The sequence below is a fragment of the Nothobranchius furzeri genome, chromosome 3 (genome assembly GCF_043380555.1).
Source record: "Nothobranchius furzeri strain GRZ-AD chromosome 3, NfurGRZ-RIMD1, whole genome shotgun sequence".
In the NCBI taxonomy this organism is placed as follows: Eukaryota; Metazoa; Chordata; class Actinopteri; order Cyprinodontiformes; family Nothobranchiidae; genus Nothobranchius; species Nothobranchius furzeri.
The window spans coordinates 22,183,515-22,205,774 of record NC_091743.1 but is presented as its reverse complement, the minus strand read 5'-3'; the positions used below and the strand labels follow the sequence as shown (position 1 = coordinate 22,205,774).

At 39.9% G+C, this 22,260-nt stretch overlaps 1 protein-coding gene across 1 annotated transcript; it reads left to right on the top strand.

Moving 5' to 3' along the window:
- The first annotated feature begins 17 nt into the window (after positions 1-17).
- Positions 18-3,087, top strand: LOC129155803 (coiled-coil domain-containing protein 106-like). The gene is made up of 4 exons (XM_054735537.2): positions 18-150; positions 511-669; positions 1,380-1,586; positions 2,326-3,087. The coding sequence occupies exons 1-4, from the start codon at positions 18-20 to the stop codon at positions 2,646-2,648; spliced, it is 822 nt and encodes a 273-aa protein (XP_054591512.1). The 3' UTR covers positions 2,649-3,087.
- Positions 3,088-22,260: the final 19,173 nt, after the last annotated feature.

Genomic DNA, 22,260 nt, shown 5'->3' with positions numbered 1-22,260 from the left:
CTAGCTACGGCAGCGCCATGGATGGACATGAAGAGAAAGATTCCTGTTCCACTGCGACACCTGCGGTCATCACGCGTTCAAAGAAAAACAAAAAGCAGCGACTGGATAACGTTAACACTAAACCAACGCTGTCAACAGAGAAACGTGATGGTGAGGAATGTTTTAATGCTAACAATGAACCATTTGGCTGCTACAGTGCCTAGCTATCTCTGGTACTATTAATTATTACGAAAGTGACACCTCACAAAGTTTTATATTTTTTAATAGTTAGTAAATGTATATACATTTATATCATTATGAATAACCCCAGTGTGGTAACATGGAGGAATAATTTATTTTGTTCTGGAAGTGTCTGCTCTACAACAGGTGTTTGTCTCAGAACTTTTTTTACATTTGTATTGTTACCATTTAAAGTAGATATTTTTGTTTCTGCTGTCATTTAGTTTGCCTAGTTTAGATTAGAGATTCTGCTACTGTTGTTAATGTGTGTCTAAATTTTGTCTTTTTTAGATACTTCTTCTGGCCTTGCCCCTACTGCAACTGTGCTTCTTAATAAGGAGAGACAGGAAGTTGCTTTTCTTAAGGAGAAGCTGGAGTGGCAAAAGATGAGAATTGAAGAACTGGAAGGAGAGAGGGATTTCCTCCGAAGTCAGCTATCATCTCTGTCAAGTATGACATTAAACTAGTTTCATAAACATTGTTTAATTTTAGATTATTGTGATAAAAATCAGATAATTTATAAATATACATGAAGATCCCTTATTGTCACTGTGTTGATAAAAAAAATAGTTACTCTTTGGTGTTATGCCAGTTAACTCTTAAAAATAACTTGTTCTAATTGGGTTTAAACCTATTGATTAATTAATTGGCATGTATTATGCCATTACCTATTATCTGTTTATTATCTGTTTTCTTACAGTTGTCTGTGCTCTCACGAATAAATACATTTTCATTTACATACTTTAATAATTAATTTAAAATACACATTTCGACATCAAAGTGTTCATTTAGATGGTTTGTAGTTGTGCCACTTTATCTCTTAGTACCAGCAACTTAGTTTTCCCCTTTTTCTCCTTTAAACACCACGGTAATAGGTAATTACTGCCAATTATTGACATTTAATGTTGTATTGGACAACAACACTCAGTCATTATACTGTTTTATTATTCTATAGTCTACAAAAATTAGATTTGCCCAGCCACATGTATATTATTTCACTCAGAAGGGTGCATCATTCTCATTCTGTCAAAGCACATAAGCTGACAAAATCATCCATTGTGTAATGAAATGAAATTGGCAGCTACTTTGCATGTTTGTTTCACTCTGTGTTACCTGATATGTGTTAAAAAAAATCTAAATTCATCCATTTTTTTCTGCAGCGCAACCTAAAGACGAACCATTAAATGATACGTTTATCAACAATCCTTCTGAAAACTTGGATTCATCTTCCACATCTTCATCTGCATCATCTGAGTGGTCATCCTCATCCTCATCTTCACCCCCAAAGAAGCAAAAGCGCAAATTCAAAAACAAGCATTCAAAAGCCAAGAAATACAAGAAGGAGGAAAAGAAGTTCCGGCAGCGTGGTGAGCAAAATACTTGTACAGAAGATATGTAGCCTGGCCTGCCAGACTCCTCCTCTGTTGAATTCTGCACAGAGAAAGAGTCTGGTAACTCTCCTATGTAAATAACCCCACCCCCCTGAAAATGCTAACCAAACCAATCATCACTGAGCAGCGTATGTCACACACACAGTGAAGCTCAAATTCTCATAAACAATTATGTCTGAAGCGGAGTTCACCGCGGCTCTTTCCTCTGTTGTAAAAGACTTGGACATGTCTTTGAAACCACAACAAGAACCGCTAAAAATCTTTCTTCTAAAGAAAGATGTTTGCGCCATTACCAGGCTCCATTTTTTACTACAGCTAAAAAAACTACTGTGTCACATGGTACAGTTGGCATTTCCACCTTTTTTTTTTTTGATTGGTCATTTTTGAGCTGGCTAATCCCGCCCCTCATGTGCCTCTCTGCCTGTGAGTTACCAGACTCTCTGTGCAGAAGTCTAGTCTGGCAGGCCAGGCTAGAAGATATGTTCTTTGGAGATAAAATTACCATTTAAACATTTTCTTCAAACTACATTGTATTTGACACCAAACTTGAATATAAGGTTTGGACTGATGCGCATTTTTAGAAATGCATACACACACACACACACACACACACACACGTATATGCATGTGTGTGTGTAAATTATAGTAACAGATTGTATTGTGTGCCATGAGCATTTGTTTCTAACAGTTTTCTTTGTTTTAATTTGATTCTCAGTCCGAACACCAAGTGAGATTGTGCAGAGATACAAGTCCCTCCTCAAGACATTTCCAAAGATGAAGACCTTGTCCAAAGCTTTTCAGAAGCATGGGATTGACAGAAACACAGTTGTGTCCACGGCATCAGTTGCTGAGCTCGCTATCGCAGCTCCTCTTGTTTACCAGGAGCTGATCTCCAACAAGCCCAGTGGAGAGACGGTACTCCATTTTGCTAAGCGATGTGAGGAAGAGATTCAAAGCAATGATGAAGTGAAAAACAAAATAGAAAGCATGAAGGCTGATGGTACTTTGCTTCCAATTCGAAGAGGCAAGTCTGTCTGAAAGCCTACTCAGTTATCTGACTTGTTCTGTTTCAGCATATTTAGCTATAGAACAGATGTGTGTGAAACTGGTAATTTTTTAACGATCTGTTCAGTTATGTGTTCAGTTTCCACACAACAAAGATTTTTCTTGTCATTTTTGTTTAGAAGGTTTTGTGTGTCCTAAGAGTAACCAAAACAACTGCACTTGTTAAGATAGAGTATTGTCTAATGTTATAAGGCAGCTTGTTATACTTTTCATAGTAAGGCCCCTAGTCTTCAAAAAGTTTACTGGTTATAAATAAATGTTAACTAGTTTCATACTAAAAAAGTTTCATTTTACATTTAAAAATGTTTAAGAGTCATTAATAAACACTGATATGTTTTATACTTTACAATAAGGCTCCCTTTTGTAATTATAAATGTTTATTAACTATTAATAAATAAAGACATATTTTACACTTTACAATAAGGCTCCAGTTTGTATTTATAAATGTTTATTAATCATTAATAAATAAATACATGTTTTATACTTTACAATAAGGCTCCCTTTTGTAATTATAAATGTTTATTAACTATTAATAAATAAAGACATATTTTACACTTTACAATAAGGCTCCAGTTTGTATTTATAAATGTTTATTAATCATTAATAAATAAAGACATGTTTTACACTTTACAATAAGGCTCCAGTTTGTATTTATAAATGTTTATTAACTATTAATGAATAAAGACATATTTTACACTTTACAATAAGCCTCCCTTTAATCATTGTAAGTATTTATAATGCAGTTATAAGGTACATTATTAGTTGTCCAAAACCTTGTTTACAAATGCTAATAGTGCTTAAAAGGTAGTTTCTTAGTTTGAAATGTTTAATATATGAAGTCTAGATAAAGTACATAAGTCAACAGATTTGGTTCACTATTTGGCAAGAAACTAGTAAGTTTAGTGTCTTTTTCATCCTTAATTAATGCATAATAAATGTTTATTAGTCATATATAAGGCATTATAGGTTGATTAATAAGACATTTATAAACCATTTATTAGCCATTTATAAGGGAGCCTTATTGTAAAGTGGTACCCTTGGCTTCTGAATGTCCAAGAGAGATCAGGTTTGTTTTAGTATACTCCAATCAACAGCCCCTACAACCACAAAAAGGAATGGAGTCATTAGCACTTATGCTTTGTAAATGGCACCCAGAATTATGTTGCACGAAGCACAATTTCACATCATTCTGGGTTCATTTGTGTGAAAACAAGGTCCAATCAGGCTGAAACGTTACAGGAAGGTAGAATCTATTGAGTTGTAAGTGATTTGAACGTTTCATGATGATAGCACTTTCCTAAGGGGGTCAAACCATGTCCCAAAGGTCACCGGATCTGGTGTCAATTTAAAGAAGTAGTCCAGTTACACATTTGTGGGCTTATAACTTGGCTTCTGAATGTCCTAGAGAGATCAGGTTTGTTTTAGTGTACTCCAATCAAAAGCCCCTACAACCACAAAAAGGAATGGAGTCATTAGCACTTATGGTTTGTAAATGGCACCCAGAATTATGTTGCACGAAGCACAATTTCACATCATTCTGGGTCCATTTGTGTGAAAACAAGGTCCAATAAGGCTGAAACGCTACAAGAAGGTAGAATCTATTGAGTTGTAAGTGATCTGAACGTTTCAAGATGATCGCACATTCCTATAGGGGGTAAAACCATGTCCCAAAGGTCACCGGGCCTGGTGTCACTTTAAAGAAGTAGTCCAGTTACACCTTTGTGGGCTTATAACTTGGCTTCTGAATGTCCTAGAGAGGTTAGGTTTGTTTTAGTGTACTCCAATCAACAGCCCCTACAACCACAAAAAGGAATGGAGTCATTAGCACTTATGGTTTGTAAATGGCACCCAGAATTATGTTGCACGAAGCACAATTTCACATCATTCTGGGTCCATTTGTGTGAAAACAAGGTCCAATCAGGCTGAAACGTTACAGGAAGGTAGAATCTATTGAGTTGTAAGTGATCTGAACGTTTCATGATGATAGCACTTTCCTAAGGGGGTCAAACCATGTCCCAAAGGTCACCGGATCTGGTGTCAATTTAAAGAAGTAGTCCAGTTACACATTTGTGGGCTTATAACTTGGCTTCTGAATGTCCTAGAGAGATCAGGTTTGTTTTAGTGTACTCCAATCAAAAGCCCCTACAACCACAAAAAGGAATGGAGTCATTAGCACTTATGGTTTGTAAGTGGCACCCAGAATTATGTTGCACAAAGCACAATTTCACATCATTCTGGGTCCATTTGTGTGAAAACAAGGTCCAATCCGGCTGAAACGCTACAAGAAGGTAGAATCTATTGAGTTGTAAGTGATCTGAACATTTCAAGATGATCGCACGTTCCTATAGGGGGTAAAACCATGTCCCAAAGGTCACCGGATCTGGTGTCAATTTAAAGAAGTAGTCCAGTTACACATTTGTGGGCTTATAACTTGGCTTCTGAATGTCCTAGAGAGATCAGGTTTGTTTTAGTGTACTCCAATCAAAAGCCCCTACAACCACAAAAAGGAATGGAGTCATTAGCACTTATTGTTTGTAAATGGCACCCAGAATTATGTTGCACGAAGCACAATTTCACATCATTCTGGGTCCATTTGTGTGAAAACAAGGTCCAATCAGGCTGAAACGTTACAGGAAGGTAGAATCTATTGAGTTGTAAGTGATCTGAACGTTTCATGATGATAGCACTTTCCTAAGGAGGTCAAACCATGTCCCAAAGGTCACCGGATCTGGTGTCAATTTAAAGAAGTAGTCCAGTTACACATTTGTGGGCTTATAACTTGGCTTCTGAATGTCCAAGAGAGATCAGGTTTGTTTTAGTATACTCCAATCAACAGCCCCTACAACCACAAAAAGGAATGGAGTCATTAGCACTTATGCTTTGTAAATGGCACCCAGAATTATGTTGCACGAAGCACAATTTCACATCATTCTGGGTTCATTTGTGTGAAAACAAGGTCCAATCAGGCTGAAACGTTACAGGAAGGTAGAATCTATTGAGTTGTAAGTGATTTGAACGTTTCATGATGATAGCACTTTCCTAAGGGGGTCAAACCATGTCCCAAAGGTCACCGGATCTGGTGTCAATTTAAAGAAGTAGTCCAGTTACACATTTGTGGGCTTATAACTTGGCTTCTGAATGTCCTAGAGAGATCAGGTTTGTTTTAGTGTACTCCAATCAAAAGCCTCTACAACCACAAAAAGGAATGGAGTCATTAGCACTTATGGTTTGTAAATGGCACCCAGAATTATGTTGCACAAAGCACAATTTCACATCATTCTGGGTCCATTTGTGTGAAAACAAGGTCCAATAAGGCTGAAACGCTACAAGAAGGTAGAATCTATTGAGTTGTAAGTGATCTGAACGTTTCAAGATGATCGCACATTCCTATAGGGGGTAAAACCATGTCCCAAAGGTCACCGGGCCTGGTGTCACTTTAAAGAAGTAGTCCAGTTACACCTTTGTGGGCTTATAACTTGGCTTCTGAATGTCCTAGAGAGGTTAGGTTTGTTTTAGTGTACTCCAATCAACAGCCCCTACAACCACAAAAAGGAATGGAGTCATTAGCACTTATGGTTTGTAAATGGCACCCAGAATTATGTTGCACGAAGCACAATTTCACATCATTCTGGGTCCATTTGTGTGAAAACAAGGTCCAATCAGGCTAAAACGTTACAGGAAGGTAGAATCTATTGAGTTGTAAGTGATCTGAACGTTTCATGATGATAGCACTTTCCTAAGGGGGTCAAACCATGTCCCAAAGGTCACCGGATCTGGTGTCAATTTAAAGAAGTAGTCCAGTTACACATTTGTGGGCTTATAACTTGGCTTCTGAATGTCCTAGAGAGATCAGGTTTGTTTTAGTGTACTCCAATCAAAAGCCCCTACAACCACAAAAAGGAATGGAGTCATTAGCACTTATGGTTTGTAAGTGGCACCCAAAATTATGTTGCACAAAGCACAATTTCACATCATTCTCGGTCCATTTGTGTGAAAACAAGGTCCAATCCGGCTGAAACGCTACAAGAAGGTAGAATCTATTGAGTTGTAAGTGATCTGAACGTTTCAAGATGATCGCACGTTCCTATAGGGGGTAAAACCATGTCCCAAAGGTCACCGGATCTGGTGTCAATTTAAAGAAGTAGTCCAGTTACACATTTGTGGGCTTATAACTTGGCTTCTGAATGTCCTAGAGAGATCAGGTTTGTTTTAGTGTACTCCAATCAAAAGCCCCTACAACCACAAAAAGGAATGGAGTCATTAGCACTTATTGTTTGTAAATGGCACCCAGAATTATGTTGCACGAAGCACAATTTCACATCATTCTGGGTCCATTTGTGTGAAAACAAGGTCCAATCAGGCTGAAACGTTACAGGAAGGTAGAATCTATTGAGTTGTAAGTGATCTGAACGTTTCATGATGATAGCACTTTCCTAAGGAGGTCAAACCATGTCCCAAAGGTCACCGGATCTGGTGTCAATTTAAAGAAGTAGTCCAGTTACACATTTGTGGGCTTATAACTTGGCTTCTGAATGTCCAAGAGAGATCAGGTTTGTTTTAGTATACTCCAATCAACAGCCCCTACAACCACAAAAAGGAATGGAGTCATTAGCACTTATGCTTTGTAAATGGCACCCAGAATTATGTTGCACGAAGCACAATTTCACATCATTCTGGGTTCATTTGTGTGAAAACAAGGTCCAATCAGGCTGAAACGTTACAGGAAGGTAGAATCTATTGAGTTGTAAGTGATTTGAACGTTTCATGATGATAGCACTTTCCTAAGGGGGTCAAACCATGTCCCTAAGGTCACCGGATCTGGTGTCAATTTAAAGAAGTAGTCCAGTTACACATTTGTGGGCTTATAACTTGGCTTCTGAATGTCCTAGAGAGATCAGGTTTGTTTTAGTGTACTCCAATCAAAAGCCTCTACAACCACAAAAAGGAATGGAGTCATTAGCACTTATGGTTTGTAAATGGCACCCAGAATTATGTTGCACGAAGCACAATTTCACATCATTCTGGGTCCATTTGTGTGAAAACAAGGTCCAATAAGGCTGAAACGCTACAAGAAGGTAGAATCTATTGAGTTGTAAGTGATCTGAACGTTTCAAGATGATCGCACATTCCTATAGGGGGTAAAACCATGTCCCAAAGGTCACCGGGCCTGGTGTCACTTTAAAGAAGTAGTTCAGTTACACCTTTGTGGGCTTATAACTTGGCTTCTGAATGTCCTAGAGAGGTTAGGTTTGTTTTAGTGTACTCCAATCAACAGCCCCTACAACCACAAAAAGGAATGGAGTCATTAGCACTTATGGTTTGTAAATGGCACCCAGAATTATGTTGCACGAAGCACAATTTCACATCATTCTGGGTCCATTTGTGTGAAAACAAGGTCCAATCAGGCTGAAACGTTACAGGAAGGTAGAATCTATTGAGTTGTAAGTGATCTGAACGTTTCATGATGATAGCACTTTCCTAAGGGGGTCAAACCATGTCCCAAAGGTCACCGGATCTGGTGTCAATTTAAAGAAGTAGTCCAGTTACACATTTGTGGGCTTATAACTTGGCTTCTGAATGTCCTAGAGAGATCAGGTTTGTTTTAGTGTACTCCAATCAAAAGCCCCTACAACCACAAAAAGGAATGGAGTCATTAGCACTTATGGTTTGTAAGTGGCACCCAGAATTATGTTGCATAAAGCACAATTTCACATCATTCTGGGTCCATTTGTGTGAAAACAAGGTCCAATCCGGCTGAAACGCTACAAGAAGGTAGAATCTATTGAGTTGTAAGTGATCTGAACGTTTCAAGATGATCGCACGTTCCTATAGGGGGTAAAACCATGTCCCAAAGGTCACCGGGCCTGGTGTCACATTAAAGAAGTAGTCCAGTTACACCTTTGTGGGCTTATAACTTGGCTTCTGAATGTCCTAGAGAGGTTAGGTTTGTTTTAGTGTACTCCAATCAACAGCCCCTACAACCACAAAAAGGAATGGAGTCATTAGCACTTATGGTTTGTAAATGGCACCCAGAATTATGTTGCACGAAGCACAATTTCACATCATTCTGGGTCCATTTGTGTGAAAACAAGGTCCAGTCAGGCTGAAACATTACAGGAAGGTAGAATCTATTAAGTTGTAAGTGATCTGAACGTTTCATGATGATAGCACTTCCCTAAGGGGGTCAAACCATGTCCCAAAGGTCACCGGATCTGGTGTCTAAAGAAGTAGTCCAGTTACACATTTGTTGGCTTATAACTTGGCTTCTGAATGCCCTAGAGAGATCAGGTTTGTTTTAGTATACTCCAATCAACAGCCCCTACAACCACAAAAAGGAATGGAGTCATTAGCACTTATGGTTTTTAAATGGCACCCAGAATTATGTTGCACAAAGCACAATTTCACATCATTCTGGGTTCATTTGTGTGAAAACAAGGTCCAATCAGGCTGAAACGTTACAGGAAGGTAGAATCTATTGAGTTGTAAGTGATCTGAACGTTTCATGATGATAGCACTTTCCTAAGGGGGTCAAACCATGTCCCAAAGGTCACCGGATCTGGTGTCAATTTAAAGAAGTAGTCCAGTTACACATTTGTGGGCTTATAACTTGGCTTCTGAATGTCCTAGAGCGATCAGGTTTGCTTTAGTGTACTCCAATCAACAGCCCCTACAACCACAAAAAGGAATGGAGACATTAGCACTTATGGTTTTTAAATGGCACCCAGAATTATGTTGCACGAAGCACAATTTCACATCATTCTGGGTTCATTTGTGTGAAAACAAGGTCCAATCAGGCTGAAACAATACAGGAAGGTAGAATCTATTGAGTTGTAAGTGATCTGAACGTTTCATGATGATCGCACTTTCCTAAGGGGGTCAAACCATGTCCCAAAGGTCACCGGATCTGGTGTCACTTTAAAGAAGTAGTCCAGTTACACATTTGTGGGCTTATAACTTGGCTTCGGAATGTCCTAGAGAGGTCAGGGTTGTTTTAGTGTACTCCAATCAACAGCCCCTACAACCACAAAAAGCAATGGAGTCATTAGCACTTATGGTTTGTAAATGGCACCCAGAATTATGTTGCACGAAGCACAATTTCACATCATTCTGAGTCCATTTGTGTGAAAACAAGGTCAAATGAGGCTGAAACGTTACAGGAAGGTAGAATCTATTGAGTTGTAAGTGATCTGAATGTTTCATGATGACAGCACTTTCCTAAGGGGGTCACACCATGTCCCAAAGGTCACCGGATCTGGTGTCAATTTAAAGAAGTAGTCCAGTTACACATTTGTGGGCTTATAACTTGGCTTCTGAATGTCCTAGAGAGATCAGGTTTGTTTTAGTGTACTCCAATCAACAGCCCCTACAACCACAAAAAGGAATGGAGTCATTAGCACTTATGGTTTTTAAATGGCACCCAGAATTATGTTGCACGAAGCACAATTTCACATCATTCTGGGTTCATTTGTGTGAAAACAAGGTCCAATCAGGCTGAAACGTTACAGGAAGGTAGAATCTATTGAGTTGTAAGTGATCTGAACGTTTCATGATGATAGCACTTTCCTAAGGGGGTCAAACCATGTCCCAAAGGTCATTGGATCTGGTGTCAATTTAAAGAAGTAGTCCAGTTACACATTTGTGGGCTTATAACTTGGCTTCTGAATGTCCTAGAGAGATCAGGTTTGTTTTAATGTACTCCAATCAACATCCCCTACAACCACAAAAAAGAATGGAGTCATTAGCACTTATGGTTTGTAAGTGGCACCCAGAATTATGTTGCACGAAGCACAATTTCACATCATTCTGGGTCTATTTGTGTGAAAACAAGGTCCAATCCGGCTGAAACGCTACAAGAAGGTAGAATCTATTGAGTTGTAAGTGATCTGAACGTTTCAAAATGATTGCACATTCCTATAGGGGGTCAAACCATGTCCCAAAGGTCACCGGGCCAAGTGTCACTTTAAAGAAGTAGTCCAGTTACACCTTTGTGGGCTTATAACTTGGCTTCTGAATGTCCTAGAGAGGTTAGGTTTGTTTTAGTGTACTCCAATCAACAGCCCCTACAACCACAAAAAGGAATGGAGTCATTAGCACTTATGGTTTGTAAATGGCACCCAGAATTATGTTGCACGAAGCACAATTTCACATCATTCTGGGTCCATTTGTGTGAAAACAAGGTCCAATCAGGCTGAAACGTTACAGGAAGGTAGAATCTATTGAGTTGTAAGTGATCTGAACGTTTCATGATGATAGCACTTTCGTAAGGGGGTCAAACCATGTCCCAAAGGTCACCGGATCTGGTGTCAATTTAAAGAAGTAGTCCAGTTACACATTTGTGGGCTTATAACTTGGCTTCTGAATGTCCAAGAGAGATCAGGTTTGTTTTAGTGTACTCCAATCAAAAGCCCCTACAACCACAAAAAGGAATGGCGTCATTAGCACTTATGGTTTGTAAGTGGCACCCAGAATTATGTTGCACAAAGCACAATTTCACATCATTCTCGGTCCATTTGTGTGAAAACAAGGTCCAATCCGGCTGAAACGCTACAAGAAGGTAGAATCTATTGAGTTGTAAGTGATCTGAACGTTTCAAGATGATCGCACGTTCCTATAGGGGGTAAAACCATGTCCCAAAGGTCACCGGATCTGGTGTCAATTTAAAGAAGTAGTCCAGTTACACATTTGTGGGCTTATAACTTGGCTTCTGAATGTCCTAGAGAGATCAGGTTTGTTTTAGTGTACTCCAATCAAAAGCCCCTAAACCACAAAAAGGAATGGAGTCATTAGCACTTATTGTTTGTAAATGGCACCCAGAATTATGTTGCACGAAGCACAATTTCACATCATTCTGGGTCCATTTGTGTGAAAACAAGGTCCAATCAGGCTGAAACGTTACAGGAAGGTAGAATCTATTGAGTTGTAAGTGATCTGAACGTTTCATGATGATAGCACTTTCCTAAGGAGGTCAAACCATGTCCCAAAGGTCACCGGATCTGGTGTCAATTTAAAGAAGTAGTCCAGTTACACATTTGTGGGCTTATAACTTGGCTTCTGAATGTCCAAGAGAGATCAGGTTTGTTTTAGTATACTCCAATCAACAGCCCCTACAACCACAAAAAGGAATGGAGTCATTAGCACTTATGCTTTGTAAATGGCACCCAGAATTATGTTGCACGAAGCACAATTTCACATCATTCTGGGTTCATTTGTGTGAAAACAAGGTCCAATCAGGCTGAAACGTTACAGGAAGGTAGAATCTATTGAGTTGTAAGTGATTTGAACGTTTCATGATGATAGCACTTTCCTAAGGGGGTCAAACCATGTCCCAAAGGTCACCGGATCTGGTGTCAATTTAAAGAAGTAGTCCAGTTACACATTTGTGGGCTTATAACTTGGCTTCTGAATGTCCTAGAGAGATCAGGTTTGTTTTAGTGTACTCCAATCAAAAGCCTCTACAACCACAAAAAGGAATGGAGTCATTAGCACTTATGGTTTGTAAATGGCACCCAGAATTATGTTGCACGAAGCACAATTTCACATCATTCTGGGTCCATTTGTGTGAAAACAAGGTCCAATAAGGCTGAAACGCTACAAGAAGGTAGAATGTCACTTTAAAGAAGTAGTCCAGTTACACCTTTGTGGGCTTATAACTTGGCTTCTGAATGTCCTAGAGAGGTCAGGTTTGTTTTAGTGTACTCCAATCAACAGCCCCTACAACCACAAAAAGGAATGGAGTCATTAGCACTTATGGTTTGTAAATGGCACCCAGAATTATGTTGCACGAAGCACAATTTCACATCATTCTGGGTCCATTTGTGTGAAAACAAGGTCCAATCAGGCTGAAACATTACAGGAAGGTAGAATCTATTGAGTTGTAAGTGATCTGAACGTTTCAAGATGATTGCACATTCCTATAGGGGGTCAAACCATGTCCCAAAGGTCACCGGGCCAAGTGTCACTTTAAAGAAGTAGTCCAGTTACACCTTTGTGGGCTTATAGCTTGGCTTCTGAATGTCCTAGAGAGGTTAGGTTTGTTTTAGTGTACTCCAATCAACAGCCCCTACAACCACAAAAAGGAATGGAGTCATTAGCACTTATGGTTTGTAAATGGCACCCAGAATTATGTTGCACGAAGCACAATTTCACATCATTCTGGGTCCATTTGTGTGAAAACAAGGTCCAATCAGGCTGAAACGTTACAAGAAGGTAGAATCTATTGATTTGTAAGTGATCTGAACGTTTCATGATGATCGCACATTCCTATAGGGTTTCAAACCATGTCCCAAAGGTCACCGGGCCTGGTGTCACTTTAAAGAAGTAGTCCAGTTACACCTTTGTGGGCTTATAACTTGGCTTCTGAATGTCCTAGAGAGGTCAGGTTTGTTTTAGTGTACTCCAATCAACAGCCCCTACAACCACAAAAAGGAATGGAGTCATTAGCACTTATGGTTTGTAAATGGCACCCAGAATTATGTTGCACGAAGCACAATTTCACATCATTCTGGGTCCATTTGTGTGAAAACAAGGTCCAATCCGGCTGAAACATTACAGGAAGGTAGAATCTATTGAGTTGTAAGTGATCTGAATGTTTCATGATGATAGCACTTTCCTAAGGGGCTCAAACCATGTCCCAAAGGTCACCGGATCTGGTGTCAATTTAAAGAAGCAGTCCAGTTACACATTTGTGGGCTTATAACTTGGCTTCTGAATGTCCTAGAGAAATCAGGTTTGTTTTAGTATACTCCAATCAACAGCCCCTACAATCACAAAAAGGAATGGAGTCATTAGCACTTATGGTTTGTAAATGGCACCCAGAATTATGTTGCACGAAGCACAATTTCACATCATTCTGGGTTCATTTGTGTGAAAACAAGGTCCAATCAGGCTGAAACGTTACAGGAAGGTAGAATCTATTGAGTTGTAAGTGATCTGAACGTTTCATGGTGATAGCACTTTCGTAAGGGGGTCAAACCATGTCCCAAAGGTCATCGGATCTGGTGTCAATTTAAAGAAGTAGTCCAGTTACACATTTGTGGGCTTATAACTTGGCTTCTGAATGTCCTAGAGAGATCAGGTTTGTTTTAATGTACTCCAATCAACAGCCCCTACAACCACAAAAAGGAATGGAGTCATTAGCACTTATGGTTTCTAAGTGGCACCCAGAATTATGTTGCACGAAGCACAATTTCACATCATTCTGGGTCCATTTGTGTGAAAACAAGGTCCAATCCGGCTGAAACGCTACAAGAAGGTAGAATCTATTGAGTTGTAAGTGATCTGAACGTTTCAAGATGATCGCACATTCCTATAGGGGGTCAAACCATGTCCCAAAGGTCACCGGGCCAAGTGTCACTTTAAAGAAGTAGTCCAGTTACACCTTTGTGGGCTTATAACTTGGCTTCTGAATGTCCTAGAGAGGTTAGGTTTGTTTTAGTGTACTCCAATCAACAGCCCCTACAACCACAAAAAGGAATGGAGTCATTAGCACTTATGATTTGAAAATGGCACCCAGAATTATGTTGCACGAAGCACAATTTCACATCATTCTGGGTTCATTTGTGTGAAAACAAGGTCCAATCAGGCTGAAACGTTACAGGAAGGTAGAATCTATTGAGTTGTAAGTGATCTGAATGTTTCATGATGATAGCACTTTCGTAAGGGGGTCAAACCATGTCCCAAAGGTCACCGGATCTGGTGTCAATTTAAAGAAGTAGTCCAGTTACACATTTGTGGGCTTATAACTTGGCTTCTGAATGTCCTAGAGAGATCAGGTTTGTTTTAGTGTACTCCAATCAAAAGCCCCTACAACCACAAAAAAGAATGGAGTCATTAGCACTTATTGTTTGTAAATGGCACCCAGAATTATGTTGCACGAAGCACAATTTCACATCATTCTGGGTCCATTTGTGTGAAAACAAGGTCCAATCAGGCTGAAACGTTACAGGAAGGTAGAATCTATTGAGTTGTAAGTGATCTGAACGTTTCATGATGATAGCACTTTCCTAAGGAGGTCAAACCATGTCCCAAAGGTCACCGGATCTGGTGTCAATTTAAAGAAGTAGTCCAGTTACACATTTGTGGGCTTATAACTTGGCTTCTGAATGTCCAAGAGAGATCAGGTTTGTTTTAGTATACTCCAATCAACAGCCCCTACAACCACAAAAAGGAATGGAGTCATTAGCACTTATGCTTTGTAAATGGCACCCAGAATTATGTTGCACGAAGCACAATTTCACATCATTCTGGGTTCATTTGTGTAAAAACAAGGTCCAATCAGGCTGAAACGTTACAGGAAGGTAGAATCTATTGAGTTGTAAGTGATTTGAACGTTTCATGATGATAGCACTTTCCTAAGGGGGTCAAACCATGTCCCAAAGGTCACGGGATCTGGTGTCAATTTAAAGAAGTAGTCCAGTTACACATTTGTGGGCTTATAACTTGGCTTCTGAATGTCCTAGAGAGATCAGGTTTGTTTTAGTGTACTCCAATCAAAAGCCCCTACAACCACAAAAAGGAATGGAGTCATTAGCACTTATGGTTTGTAAATGGCACCCAGAATTACGTTGCACGAAGCACAATTTCACATCATTCTGGGTCCATTTGTGTGAAAACAAGGTCCAATAAGGCTGAAACGCTACAAGAAGGTAGAATCTATTGAGTTGTAAGTGATCTGAACGTTTCAAGATGATCGCACATTCCTATAGGGGGTAAAACCATGTCCCAAAGGTCACTGGGCCTGGTGTCACTTTAAAGAAGTAGTCCAGTTACACCTTTGTGGGCTTATAACTTGGCTTCTGAATGTCCTAGAGGGGTTAGGTTTGTTTTAGTGTACTCCAATCAACAGCCCCTACAACCACAAAAAGGAATGGAGTCATTAGCACTTATGGTTTGTAAATGGCACCCAGAATTATGTTGCACGAAGCACAATTTCACATCATTCTGGGTCCATTTGTGTGAAAACAAGGTCCAATCAGGCTGAAACGTTACAGGAAGGTAGAATCTATTGAGTTGTAAGTGATCTGAACGTTTCATGATGATAGCACTTTCCTAAGGGGGTCAAACCATGTCCCAAAGGTCATCGGATCTGGTGTCAATTTAAAGAAGTAGTCCAGTTACACATTTGTGGACTTATAACTTGGCTTCTGAATGTCCTAGAGAGATCAGGTTTGTTTTAATGTACTCCAATCAACAGCCCCTACAACCACAAAAAGGAATGGAGTCATTAGCACTTATGGTTTGTAAATGGCACCCAGAATTATGTTGCACGAAGCACAATTTCACATCATTCTGGGTTCATTTGTGTGAAAACAAGGTCCAATCAGGCTGAAACGTTACAGGAAGGTAGAATCTATTGAGTTGTAAGTGATTTGAACGTTTCATGATGATAGCACTTTCCTAAGGGGGTCAAACCATGTCCCAAAGGTCACCGGATCTGGTGTCAATTTAAAGAAGTAGTCCAGTTACACATTTGTGGGCTTATAACTTGGCTTCTGAATGTCCTAGAGAGATCAGGTTTGTTTTAATGTACTCCAATCAACAGCCCCTACAACCACAAAAAGGAATGGAGTCATTAGCACTTATGGTTTGTAAGTGGCACCCAGAATTATGTTGCACGAAGCACAATTTCACATCATTCTGGGTCCATTTGTGTGAAAACAAGGTCCAATCCGGCTGAAACGCTACAAGAAGGTAGAATCTATTGAGTTGTAAGTGATCTGAACGTTTCAAGATGATCGCACATTCCTATAGGGGGTCAAACCATGTCCCAAAGGTCACCGGGCCAAGTGTCACTTTAAAGAAGTAGTCCAGTTACACCTTTGTGGGCTTATAACTTGGCTTCTGAATGTCCTAGAGAGGTTAGGTTTGTTTTAGTGTACTCAAATCAACAGCCCCTACAACCACAAAAAGGAATGGAGTCATTAGCACTTATGATTTGTAAATGGCACCCTGAATTATGTTGCACGAAGCACAATTTCACATCATTCTGGGTCCATTTGTGTGAAAACAAGGTCCAATCAGGCTGAAACGTTACAGGAAGGTAGAATCTATTGAGTTGTAAGTGATCTGAACGTTTCATGATGATAGCACTTTCCTAAGGAGGTCAAACCATGTCCCAAAGGTCACCGGATCTGGTGTCAATTTAAAGAAGTAGTCCAGTTACACATTTGTGGGCTTATAACTTGGCTTCTGAATGTCCAAGAGAGATCAGGTTTGTTTTAGTATACTCCAATCAACAGCCCCTACAACCACAAAAAGAAATGGAGTCATTAGCACTTATGCTTTTTAAATGGCACCCAGAATTATGTTGCACGAAGCACAATTTCACATCATTCTGGGTTCATTTGTGTGAAAACAAGGTCCAATCAGGCTGAAACGTTACAGGAAGGTAGAATCTATTGAGTTGTAAGTGATTTGAACGTTTCATGATGATAGCACTTTCCTAAGGGGGTCAAACCATGTCCCAAAGGTCACCGGATCTGGTGTCAATTTAAAGAAGTAGTCCAGTTACACATTTGTGGGCTAATAACTTGGCTTCTGAATGTCCTAGAGAGATCAGGTTTGTTTTAGTGTACTCCAATCAAAAGCCCCTACAACCACAAAAAGGAATGGAGTCATTAGCACTTATGGTTTGTAAATGGCACCCAGAATTATGTTGCACGAAGCACAATTTCACATCATTCTGGGTTCATTTGTGTGAAAACAAGGTCCAATCAGGCTGAAACGTTACAGGAAGGTAGAATCTATTGAGTTGTAAGTGATCTGAACGTTTCATGGTGATAGCACTTTCCTAAGGGGGTCAAACCATGTCCAAAAGGTCACCGGATCTGGTGTCAATTTAAAGAAGTAGTCCAGTTACACATTTGTGGGCTTATAACTTGGCTTCTGAATGTCCTAGAGAGATCAGGTTTGTTTTAGTTTACTCCAACCAACAGCCCCTACAACCACAAAAAGGAATGGAGTCATTAGCACTTATGGTTTTTAAATGGCACCCAGAATTATGTTGCACGAAGCACAATTTCACATCATTCTGGGTTCATTTGTGTGAAAACAAGGTCCAATCAGGCTGAAACGTTACAGGAAGGTAGAATCTATTGAGTTGTAAGTGATCTGAACGTTTCATGATGATAGCACTTTCGTAAGGGGGTCAAACCATGTCCCAAAGGTCACCGGATCTGGTGTCAATTTAAAGAAGTAGTCCAGTTACACATTTGTGGGCTTATAACTTGGCTTCTGAATGTCTAGAGAGATCAGGTTTATTTTAATGTACTCCAATCAACAGCCCCTACAACCACAAAAAGGAATGGAGTCATTAGCACTTATGATTTGTAAATGGCACCCAGAATTATGTTGCACGAAGCACAATTTCACATCATTCTGGGTTCATTTGTGTGAAAACAAGGTCCAATCAGGCTGAAATGTTACAGGAAGGTAGAATCTATTGAGTTGTAAGTGATCTGAACGTTTCATGATGATAGCACTTTCCTAAGGGTGTCAAACCATGTCCCAAATGTCACCGGATCTGGTGTCAATTTAAAGAAGTAGTCCAGTTACATATTTGTGGGCTTATAACTTGGCTTCTGAATGTCCTAGAGAGATCAGGTTTGTTTTAGTGTACTCCAATCAACAGCCCCTACAACCACAAAAAGGAATGGAGTCATTAGCACTTATGGTTTGTAAATGGCACCCAGAATTATGTTGCACGAAGCACAATTTCACTTCATTCTGGGTCCATTTGTGTGAAAACAAGGTCCAATCAGGCTGAAACGCTACAAGAAGGTAGAATCTATTGAGTTGTAAGTGATCTGAACGTTTCAAGATGATCGTACATTCCTATATGGGGTCAAACCATGTCCCAAAGGTCACCGGGCCTGGTGTCACTTTAAAGAAGTAGTCCAGTTACATCTTTGTGGGCTTATAACTTGGCTTCTGAATGTCCTAGAAAGGTTAGGTTTGTTTTAGTGTACTCCAATCAACAGCCCCTACAACCACAAAAAGGAATGGAGTCATTAGCACTTATGGTTTGTAAATGGCACCCAGAATTATGTTGCACGAAGCACAATTTCACATCATTCTGGGTTCATTTGTGTGAAAACAAGGTCCAATCAGGCTGAAACGTTACAAGAAGGTAGAATCTATTGAGTTGTAAGTGATCTGAACGTTTCATGATGATCGCACATTCCTATAGGGGGTCAAACCATGTCCCAAAGGTCACCGGGCCTGGTGTCACTTTAAAGAAGTAGTCCAGTTACACATTTGTGGGCTTATAACTTGGCTTCTGAATATCCTAGAGAGATCAGGTTTGTTTTAGTGTACTCCAATCAAAAGCCCCTACAACCACAAAAAGGAATGGAGTCATTAGCACTTATGGTTTGTAAATGGCACCCAGAATTATCTTGCACGAAGCACAATTTCACATCATTCTGGGTCCATTTGTGTGAAAACAAGGTCCAATCAGGCTGAAACGTTACAAGAAGGTAAAATCTGCTGAGTTGTAAGTGATCTGAACGTTTCATGATGATCGCACAATCCTATAGGGGGTCAAACCATGTCCCAAAGGTCACCGGGCCTGGTGTCACTTTAAAGAAGTAGTCCAGTTACACCTTTGTGGGCTTATAACTTGGCTTCTGAATGTCCTAGAGAGGTCAGGTTTGTTTTAGTGTACTCCAATCAACAGCCCCTACAACCACAAAAAGGAATGGAGTCATTAGCACTTATGGTTTGTAAATGGCACCCAGAATTATTTTGCACGAAGCACAATTTCACATCATTCTGGGTTCATTTGTGTGAAAACAAGGTCCAATCAGGCTGAAACATTACAGGAAGGTAGAATCTATAGAGTTGTAAGTGATCTGAACGTTTCATGATGATAGCACTTTCCTAAGGAGGTCAAACCATGTCCCAAAGGTCACCGGATCTGGTGTCAATTTAAAGAAGTAGTCCAGTTACACATTTGTGGGCTTATAACTTGGCTTCTGAATGTCCTAGAGAGATCAGGTTTGTTTTAGTATACTCCAATCAACAGCCCCTACAACCACAAAAAGGAATGGAGTCATTAGCACTTATGGTTTTTAAATGGCACCCAGAAATATGTTGCACGAAGCACAATTTCACATCATTCTGGGTTCATTTGTGTGAAAACAAGGTCCAATAGGGCTGAAACGTTACAGGAAGGTAGAATCTACTGAGTTGTAAGTGATCTGAACTTTCATGATGATAGCACTTTCCTAAGGGGGTCAAACCATGTCCCAAAGATCACCGGATCTGGTGTCAATTTAAAGAAGTAGTCCAGTTACACATTTGTGTGCTTATAACTTGGCTTCTGAATGTCCTAGAGAGATCAGGTTTGTTTTAGTGTACTCCAATCAACAGCCCCTACAACCACAAAAAGCAATGGAGTCATTAGCACTTATGGTTTGTAAATGGCACCCAGAATTATGTTGCACGAAGCACAATTTCACATCATTCTGGGTCCATTTGTGTGAAAACAAGGTCCAATCAGGCTGAAACGTTACAAGAAGGTACAATCTATTGAGTTTTAAGTGATCTGAACGTTTCATGATGATCGCACATTCCTATAGGGGGTCAAACCATGTCCCAAAGGTCACCGGGCCTGGTGTCACTTTAAAGAAGTAGTCCAGTTACACATTTGTGGGCTTATAACTTGGCTTCTGAATGTCCTAGAGAGGTCAGGTTTGTTTTAGTGTACTCCAATCAACAGCCCCTACAACCACAAAAAGGAATGGAGTCATTAGCACTTATGGTTTGTAAATGGCACCCAGAATTATGTTGCACGAAGCACAATTTCACATCATTCTGGGTCCATTTGTGTGAAAACAAGGTCCAATCAGGCTGAAACATTACAGGAAGGTAGAATCAATTGAGTTGTAAGTGATCTGAATGTTTCATGATGATAGCACTTTCCTAAGGGGCTCAAACCATGTCCCAAAGGTCACCCTGATCTGGTGTCAATTTAAGGAAGCAGTCCAGTTACACATTTGTGGGCTTATAACTTGGCTTCTGAATGTCCTAGAGAAATCAGGTTTGTTTTAGTATACTCCAATCAACAGCCCCTACAATCACAAAAAGGAATGGAGTCATTAGCACTTATTGTTTGTAAATGGCACCCAGAATTATGTTGCACGAAGCACAATTTCACATCATTCTGGGTCCATTTGTGTGAAAACAAGGTCCAATCAGGCTGAAACGTTACAGGAAGGTAGAATCTATTGAGTTGTAAGTGATCTGAACGTTTCATGATGATAGCACTTTCCTAAGGAGGTCAAACCATGTCCCAAAGGTCACGGGATCTGGTGTCAATTTAAAGAAGTAGTCCAGTTACACATTTGTGGGCTTATAACTTGGCTTCTGAAAGTCCAAGAGAGATCAGGTTTGTTTTAGTATACTCCAATCAACAGCCCCTACAACCACAAAAAGGAATGGAGTCATTAGCACTTATGCTTTGTAAATGGCACCCAGAATTATGTTGCACGAAGCACAATTTCACATCATTCTGGGTTCATTTGTGTGAAAACAAGGTCCAATCAGGCTGAAACGTTACAGGAAGGTAGAATCTATTGAGTTGTAAGTGGTTTGAACGTTTCATGATGATAGCACTTTCCTAAGGGGGTCAAACCATGTCCCAAAGGCCACCGGATCTGGTGTCAATTTAAAGAAGTAGTCCAGTTACACATTTGTGGGCTTATAACTTGGCTTCTGAATGTCCTAGAGAGATCAGGTTTGTTTAAGTGTACTTCAACCAAAAGCCCCTACAACCACAAAAAGGAATGGAGTCATTAGCACTTATGGTTTGTAAATGGCACCCAGAATTATGTTGCACAAAGCACAATTTCACATCATTCTGGGTCCATTTGTGTGAAAACAAGGTCCAATCCGGCTGAAACGCTACAAGAAGGTAGAATCTATTGAGTTGTAAGTGATCTGAACGTTTCAAGATGATTGCAAGTTCCTATAGGGGGTAAAACCATGTCCCAAAGGTCACCGGGCCTGGTGTCACATTAAAGAAGTAGTCCAGGTACACCTTTGTGGGCTTATAACTTGGCTTCTGAATGTCCTAGAGAGGTTAGGTTTGTTTTAGTGTACTCCAATATACAGCCCCTACAACCACAAAAAGGAATGGAGTCATTAGCACTTATGGTTTGTAAATGGCACCCAGAATTATGTTGCACGAAGCACAATTTCACATCATTCTGGGTCCATTTGTGTGAAAACAAGGTCCAATCAGGCTGAAACATTACAGGAAGGTAGAATCTATTAAGTTGTAAGTGATCTGAACGTTTCATGATGATAGCACTTCCCTAAGGGGGTCAAACCATGTCCCAAAGGTCACCGGATCTGGTGTCTAAAGAAGTAGTCCAGTTACACATTTGTGGGCTTATAACTTGGCTTCTGAATGCCCTAGAGAGATCAGGTTTGTTTTAGTATACTCCAATCAACAGCCCCTACAACCACAAAAAGGAATGGAGTCATTAGCACTTATGGTTTTTAAATGGCACCCAGAATTATGTTGCACAAAGCACAATTTCACATGATTCTGGGTTCATTTGTGTGAAAACAAGGTCCAATC